The 16,589-nt window shown below is 38.2% G+C and overlaps 1 protein-coding gene across 1 annotated transcript in view; it reads right to left on the bottom strand.

Moving 5' to 3' along the window:
- Positions 1-14,473, bottom strand: part of STOM (stomatin) — a 28,443-nt gene extending 13,970 nt beyond the window's left edge. Inside the window, exons 1-3 of the mRNA XM_006917066.3 lie at positions 14,318-14,473; positions 1,634-1,737; positions 580-652 (exon numbers count right to left, since the gene is read on the bottom strand). Of these exons, the coding sequence (XP_006917128.1) occupies positions 580-652; positions 1,634-1,737; positions 14,318-14,378 (238 nt within the window). The 5' untranslated portion in view covers positions 14,379-14,473. The remainder of the gene's footprint in view (positions 1-579; positions 653-1,633; positions 1,738-14,317) is intronic.
- Between the last annotated feature and the right edge of the window lie 2,116 nt (positions 14,474-16,589).

Here is a 16,589-nt window from a genome sequence, read left to right as displayed (position 1 = left end):
CCCCTTCGGCTAATACCTTTTCATGCCGCAATCTCAGCCAGGTTGTCAGCTCCGGACAGCCTTGTCTCATCCTACTAGTTGGGGTCAGTCACTAGTCTCTGTGTTTCCACAGCTATCTGTGATTACTTGATCATAATACTTATCACATGGGATTGTGCCCAGTTGTTTCCTTGTGTCCCACCACTAGACAGTAAGATCCTTGAGGGCAGAAACTGTGTTTTAGTCTCCTATGAATTCCCAGAGCCTAGAACACAGTAGGAGTGTAATCGAAGTTTACCGAGAATAACGACTCAAAGCCTTTATTTCGGTAGGGCTGCTCATGGTCAAATGTCCATAGCTGTAGCTATTCCTGGCCTATGGTAATCTTATCAGCTCAAATGGGAAGAGGAGGGAGGGGAGAGAAGGGAAGGAAAGGCTGATTATAACAAGATTGGCTAGCACCATCGCCATTGTTATCCAATTTCTGTTATACAAATTCTTTTCTAAGTCAACAGAGAAGAGACTCTTATGAGGAAAATCATATCAATAAAAGGAAGAATTTCAGTCTCCAGGCAAACAATTTGGAATTCTAGTACTGACCAGGTCCTTTGGCTCCTCCTTGTAAAATGCGACCCAATCTAAAGATGATAGCTCTTTCATATTCTTTTATTATCTAGATTAAAAACACAAATAATAATTTAATATGAGTACAAATATTTATATGTATAACTTTTTAAATATATATTTCTGTTCTAAACAGGTTAGGTGCCTCTATTTTGTTTTCTTCTTATAGTCCAGGTTATAGCTATAAATAATATACCCAATGTCTAATAACCCCACCGAGTATGATATTTATTTACTATTTTTTTACTATTATAAAAGCGATAGATATTCATTCTATAAAAGCTGGAAGGTAGAGAATAGTATACAGAAGCAATTTATAAACCTACACCTCAGCTATTAACATTATTATTCAATTACCCATGCATTGTTAATACAGAAAAAAAGCTAAAGTCTTCAGAGTTTGTCTCCTGATTCCTTAAATTATAATAATAAACTTATCTGAAAATTCTCGGAGCATATTTTATCTTTTTAGGAATATGTAAATGATAGTCATTTATCAAAGTATTAATAATTTTATAGAAAAAAATAACCAACGTTTGAGAAGCACTCACCATGCACCAAGCATTGTGATAAGTACTTTTAAATACATTAATTCATTTAATCCTCACAGCGGCCCTATGAACTGCGTGTTAATGTTTCCTCCCATTTTACAGGTGAGGAAACATGGCAAAGGTCACACTGTAAATAATGGAACCAGCAGTCAAACCACTCAGCATCCTGACTTTCAAGAACTTATTCTCACAGGACCATCCTACAACCCTGACTCCAGAAAACTTTAGATGGTTATCTTTACTTTAACCTTCAGGAAGGATTGACTAAATGATGGCCGAAAAATAGTTTTAAGATTCCATTGTAATAGGTGACAGGAGTGAATTTTTCAAAAGAGAAATGAAGGAAAAGAATTACAGGCCAGTATGCTGTCTGTCTCTCTGACACACACACTCCCCAGTCCCCCCACCCTCACAGACAAAAATGGGTTTATGTGGTTAGGAGTTGGCATCTTTCCAAATGTGAATGAAATATTTTTTACCTTTATGCACATCCATATTGATAACGGGAACGTTATAACTGTGAACAAGAATGAGAAACACACCAAAATCCATCCACAAGGTCCAAGGCTTGTATTGGGGCTCTCTGTGAAAGCAAAAGATGCACAGCCCTTATCAGCCTTATTAGCACGATCACCATCATTTTTATCCTATGAACACCTATACTTGGCATTTTACCAGATATTTTACAAGAATTTTCCCATCTGATCCTCATAATAACCTGAAATGTAGGAATTACTTGCCCTAATCTACTTAATATGATAACAGAAGTATTCATATTACTCTTTATCCAGCAAACAGTTATTAAGTACCTAATGTTGATTATGCCCTGTGCTTTGCACTGAAGTAGCAGAAGTATAATGAGAAACAAAGGTCATTGTATAATGATTCATCAAGAGGATATAACAATTGTAAATATATATGCAGCTAAGATTGAAGAACATAACTATATCAAGTAAATAGTAACAAATCTAATGGAAGAAATAGACAACAATGCAATAGTAGCAGCAGACTTTTAACAACAAATAGATTGTCCAGACAGAAAATCAATAAGAAAATACTAGACTTGTACCATACTTTAGACCAAATGGATCTAACAGAACATTCAAACAACAGCAGAATACACGTTCTTCTCAAGTGCACATGGAACATTCTCCAGGGCAGGTAATATGTTAGGTCACAAAACTAGTCTCAACAAATTTAAGGAGACTGAAATCACATCAAGTATCTTTTCTGACCACAAAGATATGAAACTAGAAATCAACAACAGAAGAAAAGCTATCAGGAAGATTAAAATTTAATAAGGAAGATAGATAAACAGATAATTATAATTCTAGATGGTAAGTGCAGATATAGAGTATCTGTTCAGAATATTTTGAAAACACAGAATATTCAGGGGTAACTCACACAGTTGGGATGGAGATATGAGTGGAGTGGAGTGGGGCAGGTAGGGGATGGTGGTGGTTGTCAGAGGGACTTTATGTAGGATATAATGCTTCAGGAAATGCCAATGAAAAGGAGAAGGGAGGAAAAGGGCATTTAAGCTGAGGATATAGCATAATTAAAGGTAAAAATCTTATGATATATGAGTAAAACTCATTTAGATCCTTTTTTTAAAAATGACACCTGTAAAATATTTCATTAGGTATGTGTAACATAATTCATTACCTATTTCCTGATTAGATAGGTTGTTTCTGATTTCTTAGGATTATAAACAATGCTGTAACAAACATCTTTATACATAGGTTTTCTCTCACATTTCTAATTGTTTTACTTTTCTGTAACATGAAAAAGCTTTTGGTCTGATTACAAAGATAATTCATGCCCCACTGCAAAGAATTTAGAAAAGTACAAAAAAGGGAAAAATTCTCAATCCAGAAATAATATTCTTCCAAACATTTTCTTTGTACGTTTTATAAATAAGTACAATTTGTGACCTATTTTTCTTCCCTCTAGATGTTCTTTCGCCTCCTTTTTTAGCCTTCGTCACTAAGCATTAGTGCTTTTTCTGTTTTAGTTTTAATTTTTTATCAGTTATACTTGCATCAAGTTAAAACAGTCGATTAGTTCTACAAGATTAGCACAAAAAGAGAAGAGTCCCCTGCTCACCTCTTCCAATTTCTCCTTCTTCAAAGGCAACTGCTTTTGGTTGAGTATTTTGGTATTTACTTCCATTTTTTCAAATAGTATGCTTATCTACTAACTTTCTACTATGGAAGTTCTCTTTCTTTCCTCATCCCCACATAAATATACACATCCTCCAGTTACATAGTAATTTTTGTTAGGTCAATATCAAACTTTTATCGTCAAGAATATAGAAATGCAATTCAAAGCTAAGCCATGTAGTGAAGTATAGTTTTCCTTGCCTGAACAATTTTTTTTTTTTCCCTGAGTCAATGCCTTTTTTCTCTTTGCTTAGTTTTCAGCATAATTATTGACTCAACTTCAAACTTTTCATCAGTTGCCTAAATCTCCTTCCAGAAGGGTCAGGTATTCTATCAATTCCATCTTCCGAAAAAGTCTCTCTGAGTTGTGTATGAGCTCATTCTATCAGCTGGTGTGCACAGCTATCACTCCGGGATTATCTTTCGCTATCATCTTGGAAATCTCCTTCACTTCCTGTGCTGTATTTCTCACTTCCTGTACCCAGTGTCCTCTTCATTTTTAGTTCGATTATTTTTTTTTTTCCTTTCTATGAAGGATAGGAACTCAGTAGGCCAATGGATACTATCAGTTTTCTTATCAATTATAGAAGGCTTCTGCTCTATTTCCTGTTTTAATAATGGGAGGGAATGGGCAAGAGGGCAAGAGGTAGGCCGGGCACACATCACTGCCTAGAAGAAAGGACAAAGATGGCAGTGAGACAGGACTTTGAACAAATAGGAGGCCAAAAAATAAGCAAGAGAGTAAAGGCTGGGAGCATGGGAGAAAAAGAGAGACACAAGTTGGTTCTAGGTCAAGTGCTCTAAAACAGGGATTCCCCAACCCCTGGGGCTGGGGACCTGTACAGGTCTGTGGCCTGTTAGGAACCAGGCTACACAACAGTAGGTGAGCAGCGGGTGAGCCCGCAAAGCTTCCTCTGTATTTGCAGATGCTCCACAGCGCTAGTGTCATCACCTCAGCTCCGCCTCAGATCATCAGGCATTAGATTCTCATAGGAGCACTGGCCCCTGCTGCCAAAAAGGTTGGGGACTGCTGCTCTAAAACACAGAATGAGAAACCAGAAATACACGTGAGTATTTTGGTTATCTATGACTTTGTAGTTTTCTGATCCTGTGTCATAGTGTGAGGTAAATGTCCTTATGCATACTTAAATATAAACGATCTAAGTTAATCCTCGAGGTTTCTAAATTATAATTTTGAGGTACAGAATATTCACTGAGAGAATATTCCACAGTGCTGCTTGTGGAGAAGGCTCTATCAGGAATTATCATAACTGATAATAATCATGGCAGTCATTTCATGGTTTGTTATACCCCAGGCATTGTGTTAAATTGCTTCAGACGTGTACCTCATTTACTGCTTACAAAGCCCTGTAAAATATTTTTAATTCCATTTTATAAATAATGTTAACTGAAGCAACATTACTTTCCCAGGGTCATATAATAGAGGGCCTGGGATTCAAATATAGGTTATCTTACTCCAAAGCTCATGTTCTAACAATTTACTCTTTGACCCTTGCCTCTGAATAAAAAAAATAATCCTCATTAAAGAAATTTTTGGGTTCGGAGCACTTTCTTAAGACAGTATTCAAACTGGGAAAGCACGGTATGAGTTCTGAGAACGAAATCTCATACTCCTACAGAGAAAGCCATGCCTATTTATAGCAAAACTTAGTCTCAAGGCTCTTTGCCAGACTCAGGTCTGGGTTTGCAAAGTGAAACGGATTCCGAACAAGGAACAGATTGGCTACCAATACTTACGTGACAGCATTTAGTCTTTCTAAAATATTGCCCCAAGTTTCCCACATTCCAGGCAAAGTACATAGCTCTGTGCCTCGAATATACTAGACTATAAACTCCCTGATGGTAGGGGTGTTCCTTATTCATTTTTATATTCTCAATGTCCAGCACAGTAACTGGCATAGAGTGGGTATAAAATAAAATACTTCTTGTCAAGCTTCTCAGCTAGATGGATTTTTTCCTTCCTCTGAATCTTGATAGCACTTTTTCAACCTCTCTTACGGCACTTACATTTTGCCTAATACTTTCTTGTTTATTTATATCCTTATTAGGTTGAGATTTCCTGAGAATAAGGAGAGATCAAGTTTCCATTTTAATTCTGTTAAACTTTTTAGCTGTTTGATCTTTATCTCTTTGAACCTTAGTTTCTTCACCTATAAAGATAATTAGACTGGCCTTATAGGGTTGAGAGAGTGCCCAATAAATATAGATGGTAGTTCTCTATAATCCTATTTTACTCAAGTGTTTGAACTTTCACAATAGAAATGGGAAAATGGGTAGCATTTACCCTTTTTGATAAAAGCCTCTTGAACTACTTAATTTTCCCCTCACGTCACACCTCCCTCCTGCCAGGCTAGGCTTGGAGATTCAAAGACTCTTAAGAAGTTCATTTATGAATTGAATTACTGAATTATTGAAATATTATCTATATAAGGAAAAGCTGGAAAGTCCAGCCCATTTTTGTGCTCAGTTTCCATTTCTGAAAACCCCAGATGAGGAAATGGGATCACAAATCAAGAGGTATAAGAAATTCAATGAATATTCTGAAAACTGGGCTTGGTCTTTCACATTTCAAATGTTCAGCTAGAAATAACCAGAGTGTGTACACGGAGGAAATGGCACCATTTCATATTATTCTACTGCCTTTAAAATTAAACTATCCTACTTTTAACTCTCAAAATTCTTCCCCACTCGGTTATAGCTCAAAAAATGTATACAAATCCCAGAGAGGTGAGGCTTAAACTCCACCGGGCCATACATGAACCCTTGGTCATCTACCACTTATGGACAAAATGGTAAAAGAAATTCTCAGTAACTCTAAAAATTTCATAAAATTCATTTTCTTTAAGTATCTCATTTATTACCCTGAGGACTGACTCCTCCCTACCAGTTTTATGAGGTAAAAGACAAATAACGAAGAATCGGTATTTCTGAGATATTTTGGCTGATACACTTGATTATTTTGCTGGGTGAGAACATGCCTAAAAATTAGTGATCACATAATACTTGGTTATAAATACTACTCATCCAGCGTTTAGAGTATCTTTTTCTTTTACTACCAAACTCTTTCCTGAAAACTGCATTATAATACATTTTTAACTAATCCAAGCGAGGTTTTGAAAATGGATTAAGCTTACACATTAACTTTTTTTTAACTGAACATTCAAATTGGGCTTACCTCCAGGAAACTAACAAATTTTTTTAAAAAATATCGCTTTTATAAAACTTAAAAGCAAAATATTATTTCTAAAAAGTGAGAAATTATATCTTAACAAATAGAAAAAGATACGCCATCTATTCTTTATCTCTGGATAGTGATTATTTTCTGCCTCACTAAATGTCATTTAAAACTTTCGTATCAATTTTTTTCAAAAATGAAATAATGGTATACATGAAGATTTTAACTGTTTCCTCCCGTCTTGTGAACATGTTTTTCACATGAGTACATATTATTAAAGGTTGAATAATATTCCACTGTTCCATATGAGCGTTTTGGTTGTGTACAATTTTTTCAATTAGATACTCTGTTGAATTGAATACACTTTTAGCAAATTTCCATAATCCTCGTTATGTACACAAATTTTGCTGTAAAGATGAAATGACATTAATTCTTAAATTTCTTTCATTCTGGAAGTCTCTTTTATTATGACTAATAACCATTTATTGAATGCTTATTATGTGTCAGTCACAAGCTAGCTCCTTATATACATTATTTCTAATGTGAACAAAAATCTATAAAGTAGGTATAAAATATTCCTCCAGGAGTTCCAAAGTAATAAAGTAATACTTTTGGGGAAAAGACAAAAGAAAACAAACAAACAAAAGCATGAAATAAAAGGAAAAAAACAAGTTGTACGGTAATTTTTGTTTGGTTAGCTTCTGGAAAAGCAGTAAAATGATAGGTAAGGCGGAATTTCACAGCACTATATAGTGTTAATGATCCCATATCAGCCAATTTACATTAAGGTTGACACTATGTACTGTAAATCATATGGAGTAGGAAACTCCATTTATTATTGTGATTATATTCTAAAGTTCAAAAGATACTGGATTTCCTCTTTAGAGAAAGGCCAAAACATGTCTTGCACAATATCTGAAAGTCTGAATCAGATTCATATGCATTACTACACACAAAAAGAAGAGGATAAGCCAAAGAATTACTGAAATAGCTAAGTAGCAACATTTAAATGACAATCTTTTCTTTCCCCTTTCCCAGACTGCAGGTGAAACACTTCATGTTGTAAACTGCCAAGAACAGTGTTGTTTGGATGGGGGAAATATACGATGGCTAGGAATTCAGTGAAAGCCCTTGGCAATCTCTGAATTTTTCTTAAAAGCACATATATTCAGAATATAAATGTTCTTTTTGAACATTATTCCTCATCAGGGATTTTATGTCAGGATTTGGCAAACTTCCGGTAAAGGGCCAGAAGTTTTAGGCTTGGTATGCCATCAGGTCTATCCCAACTACTGAATACTGTGCCATTACACAGCAAAAGCAGCCACGTACAACAGCACACAAAAGAGCATGGCTGTGTTCCAATGAAACCGAACTTATGGACACTGAAATCTGAACTTCATGTAATTTTCACATGTAACAAAATCTTCTGTTTTAAAAAAACCATTTATAAATGTAAAAACTATTCTTAGCTAGTAGGACATACAAAAACAGGCAGACTGCCAGATTTGGTCAACCGGCCCTCCAACCCGTTTCTGCTCTATGTCATACAGCTATCTCCTTGAGAAGGAGGACTTCATAAATTAAATAATATGCTTGATCTTTCTTCCAGCTTTTCAATTAAGGGTACATTTCCCAGATTCCCAGTTTCTCTTTCCTTTGCTTTTCTTGAAACAAGGTCTTTATAAGACTTGATAAATCAAAATTCAAGGCCAAAACAGGCAAAAGGGCAAATAAAATATGTGAATACAAACACATCCTCAATTAACCAAAATTTACTATAACTCAGTTTTTCAAATGATTGGAATTCTAAGAGAAAGAGACAAAGAAGGGAAGAAAACAGGAGGAAAGGAAAATAAGAGAAATGGAGAAAAGGACTAAGGAAGAGGGTGACAACGAAAACCAAGGCAGCATCCATCCTGCAGAGAGGGAAATTAAAACAGGTAGAGGAGAGAGAGTGGCAGAGTTTAGCACGAAGCAGGGTCACGATAAATACATGTTGAAAAAATGATGGTATTTACATGGAGATCACAACTTGCAGCTCATTTGGGCAGAAGCTTTCTAAGCAAACAAGTACACACTCCAACCCATCTTTCAAATGATTATTTTAATTAAGCACAGATTATAGTTCTTCGAATGCCCTTATCCTTAAACCTCTAGGGAAGAAATTATTCTCTGGGTTAGAGCTACAGGCCAGATGGTATCAAGGTGAGAGCTGTGACTGGAGACTATAACTTTCTCTTCTTCTTACTGTCTATTAAACCAAAAGAGCTGATACTGATGAAGCATTATGTGATCTGAATCACAAAACTTAAAATGTGTTTACCATGAGGTATTAAGGAAATGGATTAATCCTTTAAAGAAAGATTGTCAATAAAAGTTGAAATAAAGGAAGTCCTTTGCTTAGCTTGAAAAGAATAAGGAAATTAAATAAGTATAAATATTTTCTTTCCCAAACACCTTGAGGATTTCCTGTAGCTTTCTTTCATTCAAATGTTTGTAGCCATAAAACAGAGAAAAAATAGGTGAGAGTATCATCAATAATTTTTAGTTTGAACCTCTCAGTCTTAAATACGCCCCCCTCTCCTAATCTCCTGTTCCACTTCATCCCTCTAAACAACATTAAACACACTTGTAATTGTTCAATATCTGTCTTCTTCATAGACTGTGGTCTTGTTAAAGCAGTATAGCATGATGGCTTCAGAGATGGCTCTACCACTTATTAGCTGTGCGATCCTGGGAAAGTACCTTGACTCTCTGTGCTTTAAAATGGGGCTAATAAGAGTACCTCTTCAGAGGGTTAGTGTGACGAGTAAATGAGCTAATATAAAAGATACCCAGCGCCTAACAGGTACTCAAAAAACATTGGTAAATAAATAGTTGTTGAATGAGTTGAGTGATTGTGCCATTTTTGGGTGGGGTGGGGTGGGTGGGGGTGGGGAAGAAAAGACTGCCTATGACAAAAGACAAACTAAAACTACATGTCAGCAGACAGGATGCAAGAATACAGATCAGAATCAGCCTCTGTACCAAAGCAATTGTTTTACTGCTTTCCTCAAATGTGCTCTTTTCTCTTTTTAAAATCAGACCTTTTCCACCTGTGAGGTTAGAGAATTCAGGAAGGTAGAAGGGTGCCCTGAATATGGCCCATGTCCGGAAAGAAAAAAACAATTACATTCAGAAAAATGGGAGAGAAAAACGATTTCATAATGGTACTAAGGTAATTAAATTTAGACTAGGGCTGAAATACACAAAACAGAATAAAACCCTCCTATGCCTTTTTTTTTTTCCTTTTCAGCTTTTTGACTTGGACATCTTAAAAGTATCTATAACTAAGTTTTTCTCATAAAAATTTTTGGATGGTAACATCATTTTAATTTAAAAAAATAGGAAACAGAAGCATAAGGAAACTAGGTCAGAAGGTTCCCAATTCTTCAACTGAGGCTGAATAGCTAAGCGGTAGCTAAGAGCTTAGGGTTTTGGTGTCAGATTCCAATTCTATCCCTAAAATTTCTCATTAGTAAGCTGAGAGAAAAGAACAGTAGTTTTACAGTTGTTATGAAGATTAAATGAGAAGCTATGTAAAATGCTTGACACTTAGGAAGTATTCAATAAATACTTGTTATTATTATTACCATGATTTTAAAGATCATTATTGATACAGTTTATAAGAATAAACTTTTTATGAAGTGAATTGTCTTCTGGGACCTCCACACTATAAAGAAAATATCAAGACTAACAATCTGCTTGGGGACTCTATCTCTGGAGAAGAAACAGATCACATTTGGGGAGGTAAGTCAGAATTCTAAACTTTCTTGAACTGTCTTTCATAATGTTTCCTGTATAATTACTAGGTTTTCTGAAAAATAATTAACTTTTTAATTCTGTTTTCCCCCATTAAATACCTTAATAATTTACATTTAAAGTTGGAAAAACATTCACAGAAAATTTCTCATTCGAGACTCAAAACCTTGAGAGATAGATCTTTCAATAAGATTATGTCCAACGTATAAATGAGGAGCTGAGTCTGGAAGTTGAGAGACTTACTTGTCCATGGTCCCAGGTAGTAAATGATAGTATTGAGATCTCAATTCAGATCTTTAAATTCTAAATTCTACTCTCATTTCACTACATTGTAACATCTTAACCCTAAGTGCACATTCACAACTCTACAAGGTTAGTATAATTTTCACTGATACTTTAGAATAGACATTTTATGGCTTGTATCTTCAAAGCTCATCTACTGAAATGTCAGACCAAATGCTTGTGGTTCAAGTTTCTTTACTAGTCCCAGAGCACAGTAAAGATTCAAAAAGAATGGAGGAAGAATGTATATCGATAGAGAATTGAAACTTCCTTCTTTCTATTGACTGTAACATCTAACTTCTCTCTTTCCACATTTTAATTAAAAAGAGATTCCTTATTAGGTACAATATATTTTCTTGACAATTATAATCCCTTTATTGACAACATAAGCCTAGTCAGGTAGTCTATCTGTAGTAAGAACATGTAATAAGGAACATGATGTCACAACATAAAGTCAATGGTTTGTGTTATAACAAACAATAAACTACAGAGAGGAAAATTTCCCCAACATAAGTCAAACATTTAACCACATGATTTATTCAGTGGAGGATCTTCATCTCCTTCCTCTGCTTCTTTTTCTTTCAACAAACATTTTTGCAAATGTGCTATGTACTTGATACTGAGCTAACTACAGTGAAGGGGACAATTTCTATTTTCAAAAGCTCTCCTGATCTAATAAAGGTGATTATAATTGATAATTATAATTCTGTGTAATAAACATGAGAGATGTATGTACAGAATGTCAGGAAGACACAGAACAGAGACACTCACTTTTTCATGGTTACAATAGTTTTCAGGAAAATGTTTTTCCACACCTACTGAAAAAATAGATTTTAAATCCAACTCTATCACTTTATTAACATTAAAAAATCACTTTTCTTTAAAGTTAACCAGGCAATCAGTGACTCTGTCTTTTCCAGTGTAAAATATATACCATCGGAGGGACCAAGAACCTACTTCATCATTAAAAAAATACGTAAATGTCAGCTTTTGCAGACTTGGTCCTTGGTTTGAATTAATTTATGACCATTGATGGTTTAACTAGATTAAGTATTAAAGAAGTTACAGAGTTATCCCCATCGACTGTAACAACTGAAATAAACAAATCAGTCCCTTGCTTCTGCTTATTTTCAGGCATTCTCTCAAAGGGATTTGTTCTGTTGACATGACTCTTAATTACATTTCTTTGCAATTCACCTGCATTATTTCATTACAAAATGAATGCACTGGCTTTAAGAAAAACTAGGTTTGGTCATTTTTATATTTCTAAGACTAATTATCAGCAAAAACATAAAAGGACAGAGTTTGGGCTTTTATATTCCACAGCTTCCCCTAGAAGCAGCCATCCCGAGCTGTCTTAACCAAATGGTCTTGATTGAGGCTAGGTTCCTCTGGGCTTTCTTTGTTTTTTTCTCTCACCTTCAGGGAAATACTGATGTTTGACAAGGTCCTCAGTTTGGATATGCATTTTGGAGGTAGCTCTAAGATAGGGAAATAGTTTGGAAAATCAGATAGCCCAAGTTTGAAAGCTAGCACACTCTGAGCCTCAGTTTCCTTGCTGTAAAATGTTGGATAATGATTTCTTCCTTGTGAAGCTGTTAGTGGATTGCGGTAAGATAATGTTTGTAAAAGCACTTAGGCTGTGTTTGGCACATGGTAAGCACTTAATAAAAACTATTTAATAAATTCTAGTAATGGTTTTCCTACCAGTGTCAGATCTCTAAGACTTACATTGGAAAAAAAAAACAAAGTGAATGCACTAATGAAAGACTTTTTCACTTTTTTTTTTTTTTTTACTAAAGAACAAGAGGTTTTCTCTTAGCGTTTGTAGAAGAAATAGGGATCAACCTTCATGATTATTGTACTGGTAAGAACATTGTCAGCTGTGTCATTGATGTATTGAAATAATCCAATGAAAATAAAACAATGATTGCAAATTTAAAAAAAGTGACATAGACCAAGCAAAATTTTGTTTGTGGGTATAATTTTCTGAGGAGAGGGTGCATAGTTTTCATTAGATTCTTAAAAGATCTCTGTCTAAAAAAAAAGTTAAGTGTAGAACCAAGCAAAAGAACTTAGAAGTGAAAATTGGTCTGTAGCCATGAAAAACAACTAAATGAACATTAAGTACAAAGATCATATTTATTCCCAAAGAACTTCTACAAAGAGATTTCCCACTGCAGTTTCACCAAACTTTTAATACTGTCATAGTCTTTGAATCTTGAACCAAGAGGTCAGGGTACCAGAAAAAGGATCTTGCCCACCTTCCTATCTCAGAAAAGAGAGGCCAGCACAACTTTTTTATGTTCAAGTTTTAGAGTCAGTCAAATCCAGACTTCAAATATGGTTCCATTACTTATAAACTGTGCAACATTTAAGTAATTTTAATTTTATTTCTTTGAGTATCAGTTTCTTAAAGTATATTCTCCCTGTTACACTCCTGTTTTTAGAGGGTAACTCTACGAGGTGCTTAGTAGAGAAAAGTGAGGGGTAAAGATTGATATAATTCTTCTGATGCTCCTGGGAAAGAACTAAAAGATTGCCAGACAAGGGAAATAAGACTTACATGTGATGGATGGACAAGGCTGGCTTTACAAATAATGAGAATAGATGAGTTCAATATAGTGTTCTTTGTGGGGGTGCTGGAAAAGCCCTTCCAGCTCCCTAAATGTCTTTCACTATGTCATCTACAGAAATAATTCCTTTGGATCGTTAAGAGCCCCCTGAGAAGGAACCAGTACTCCAGAGAGGCGAATCGCCTCTTTTTATGACTCCCCCTACCCCCCAAGGAGTTAGCCAACAAAGGTTCAAGGTGATAGCTTCTCAGGGGTACTAGTTCCTTCACAGGGGAAACAAGATGGAGCCACTCACAGGTTCTGCCTTCAAGACTGGGAAGGCCCGGGTAGGGTGGGAGTGAGGGCGAGTTCCTTGTGAGAAACAAAAGCCCCGAGAGCGAAATCCCTAGGACAAAGTGGAGAGGGCAAGATAGGACAGAAAGCGAAGCTGGGAAGAGAGATACGGGAGGAATACCAAAAAGACTTCCTTCTTTTTTCCCGCAAATATGGCCCACTACGTGTCTGGAGCTGGGGGCGAAACCTCAAGTCGATCTTGCTTCTTACATGAAATTGGCCGGGGGGGAGGTGTTGGTTGGGGAACAGGAGTTCTTTCTAGTTCCGGAGGAGGGGAGCTTACCCTGGGGGTGAGAGAAGGCTGGGTGGAGGAGATGGCCTTCGAAGGGTTGGGGCAGGAAGGAAAGGGGAAGACGGGCGACAGGAAAGACGCGGGGTCCCGGGTGTGGAGTGTAGCGCTGAGCCCAGGTTCCACCACTCGCTGATCGGGAGTCACTTATTCATGTCTTCGACCGTGTGCGTGAGAGGCGATAATGAACGGAAAGCTCTGGCACAAGGCCTGACATCTGGCAACTGCTGGATAACGCGAGCCCCAGCTACGGCTCTGGGTACTGGAAACGCCCCCTGACGTGGGCGCGTCCTCAGTTTGCCTGGCGCTCGCCCGCACTCTGCACCCTAACATCCCTAAACTGCGAAGCAGGGTTTGTCATCCTTAGCATACAAGAGAGGAAACCGAGGCTTTGAGCAACGGTCGCACAGCCAAGGAGAGCGGCGATGGACCTGGGACCTCCGGGCTGCGGCTTGTCCCGGAAGAGAGAGGAAGGGGAAAGCGGGAGATCCCAAGGGCCTCGCCAGGGGCGCGGGGCTCACCCTTGAAGGTATTGGGGAGTCGCTGGGCTTCGGTGTCCACTGAGCGCCGCTTCTCAGACATGCTGCCCGAGCCGGAGTCACAGCTGTCGCTCCGTGATCAACTAAGCGGGAGCCTGAGCTGCGAGGAATGCCCTGAGGAAACCCAGGGCGCCAGATCCAGGCTGAAGCCCCGCCCCTTCCCTCATACCGGCCAATCAGCGCCAAGTACTGAGGAGAGCACGCCCCCTCAACTCCGCCCACCTGCCCTTTCCACGCGGGCGGGGCGTGGACGATTCCTCTGGGTCCCAGGGTTGAGGAGAGTTGCCAGCGATGCTGGGATCCCGGGAGAGGGGCGGCACCGCAAAAGGGGAGCGGAGGCCACTAGGCGTGAGGCGGGGGCTGGAGATCTTGCGGGGGCGGGGGCGGTGGCTGAGGGGATGGCCTGAGGAAAAGGTGCGAATAAGAAAAAGGCGCCCATCTAGACAGACGAATTGGAGAAAAGAAAATGGCGCCCTCCCTGGACTAGTGGGTCCGAGTAGTGGGGAGGAGACGGAGGGGCACTGGGTGGCCTGAGTAGGGGGCGCTGAGACCATCCCGGACCTGGAGGGAAAGGAACCGACGCATCCACCCTCGAGCCAAGGGCGTGAATTCGAGTGAGGTGCGTTTACGCAAACATTTGGCGCACCTGACGCCTGCCAAGCAGTGTGCTCATTATTGGGTACCACGGGCAAGGCAGTACAGTGCCCATCTGCATGGTGTTTATAGTTTTGTGGACAGGCAGACAACAAAGTAAACTAACCAAACCATTACACCAGGCGAAGAACGCGATGAAGGGAAGGAGGTACTAAGGGATTAGCTGATGGCATCTACTTTAGTTAGGGGGCGAGGGAAAGCCTATGTAAGGAGGCGGCATTGAGGTGTGACCTGAAAGATAAGAAGATGCCAGCCTTGGGAAGGGAGGCAGGCCGTGTGCGGGAAGTCGTAAAGAGTATCTCCAGGCGGAAGGAAAGCAGATGTAGGGTATTCCCAACCTCAAGCTATCTGTTGGGTTGTGGCTGAAACCTCACATTTGACAACCAGGCTATGTTCTCTTTATGACTTATCCTAATGCAAAATGTTTAGAGAATATTGATGTACACCACAAGGTGCGTTTTTAAAAACAATTTATTTTGAAGTAAATACAAATTCACTGGAAGTTGCAGAGACAGTACAAAGAGGTTATGTGTGTTCTCTACCCAGTTTGCCCTCAATGGTTACATCAAGGCCAGGAAATTGACAGTGGCAATCAGATGTGTGTATAGTTCTATGCCATTTTATCACATGCATAGATTTCAGATAACCACCATGGCAATCAAGATACAGAGCTATTCTATGGCCACAAAGATCCTCCCCCACCTCTTTTTTAAAGTGTTCAATATTTGGCCGTGTAACATCTAACAGTTTGTGGTGTTTGGATAATATGAAATAGTAGACTTTCTCTCTGATTGTAGCTCCGGAGCCTTGTGGCTGTCAGGACCGAAACCACACGATTGTAACAGGTGTCAAGAGAGCAAGTGCTCATCTTTGCTTTGGGGTGCACACGCTAGTGTGTGATAAAAGCCTGGTGCAGAGCTCTCAGTGTGACTTCCAGTCACTTACGGGCAAAGAAATTTATATTCCTGGGGATAGAGTACAGCTTGTACAATCACTTGGTTTATAAGCCTCCTGGATAAGATAAGGAGGGGAGTATGGTAATTTAATGACCCTTCCTCTCTAAATCATCCTTAAGAAAGTCTGCAGCTTCATTTTTTCCATTCTGTAATGAATGAACCCTAGAGGCATGAACTTCCTGTTTATGCTATGGTTCCCAGAAAGGAAGAGCAAATGTACAAGCAGCTAATTAAAACCTTCAGTCGAGGAGGGTTTATTTCCAAATTGCATATCATGAAAAAATATTTAGCTTTCATTTTTGCTGGAAAGGAAAATATTTCAAAATGAATTTAATGTTTGTATTCCTACCCGCTAACTTTGCTCAAGTGTCAAGGCAATCCCAACAGCATCACTTCTGGAGAATTAGAGAAGAGGCTTCTCCCTTTGGGACAAAAACTTTGGTAAACACTTGTTGGCTCTGATTTCAGATTGCATCAGTTTGGGAGTTGATTCCAGGCCCAAAACTGAGAACAAGCTTTGACTTGATTTTTAAGTTATTTTCGGACTGGATGAGAGTTTCCTGATGTTGATTTTAAAATGCTGAATTTCACTTGCCCATAAAACTGGTGGATTCTGGTTTTCTTATGTATATTCTGTATAAATG

This window comes from Pteropus alecto, unplaced genomic scaffold (genome assembly GCF_000325575.1).
Source record: "Pteropus alecto unplaced genomic scaffold, ASM32557v1 scaffold226, whole genome shotgun sequence".
Classification (NCBI taxonomy): Eukaryota; Metazoa; Chordata; class Mammalia; order Chiroptera; family Pteropodidae; genus Pteropus; species Pteropus alecto.
Note: the sequence above shows the minus strand (reverse complement) of the source record. Positions and strands in the feature narration are given on the sequence as shown.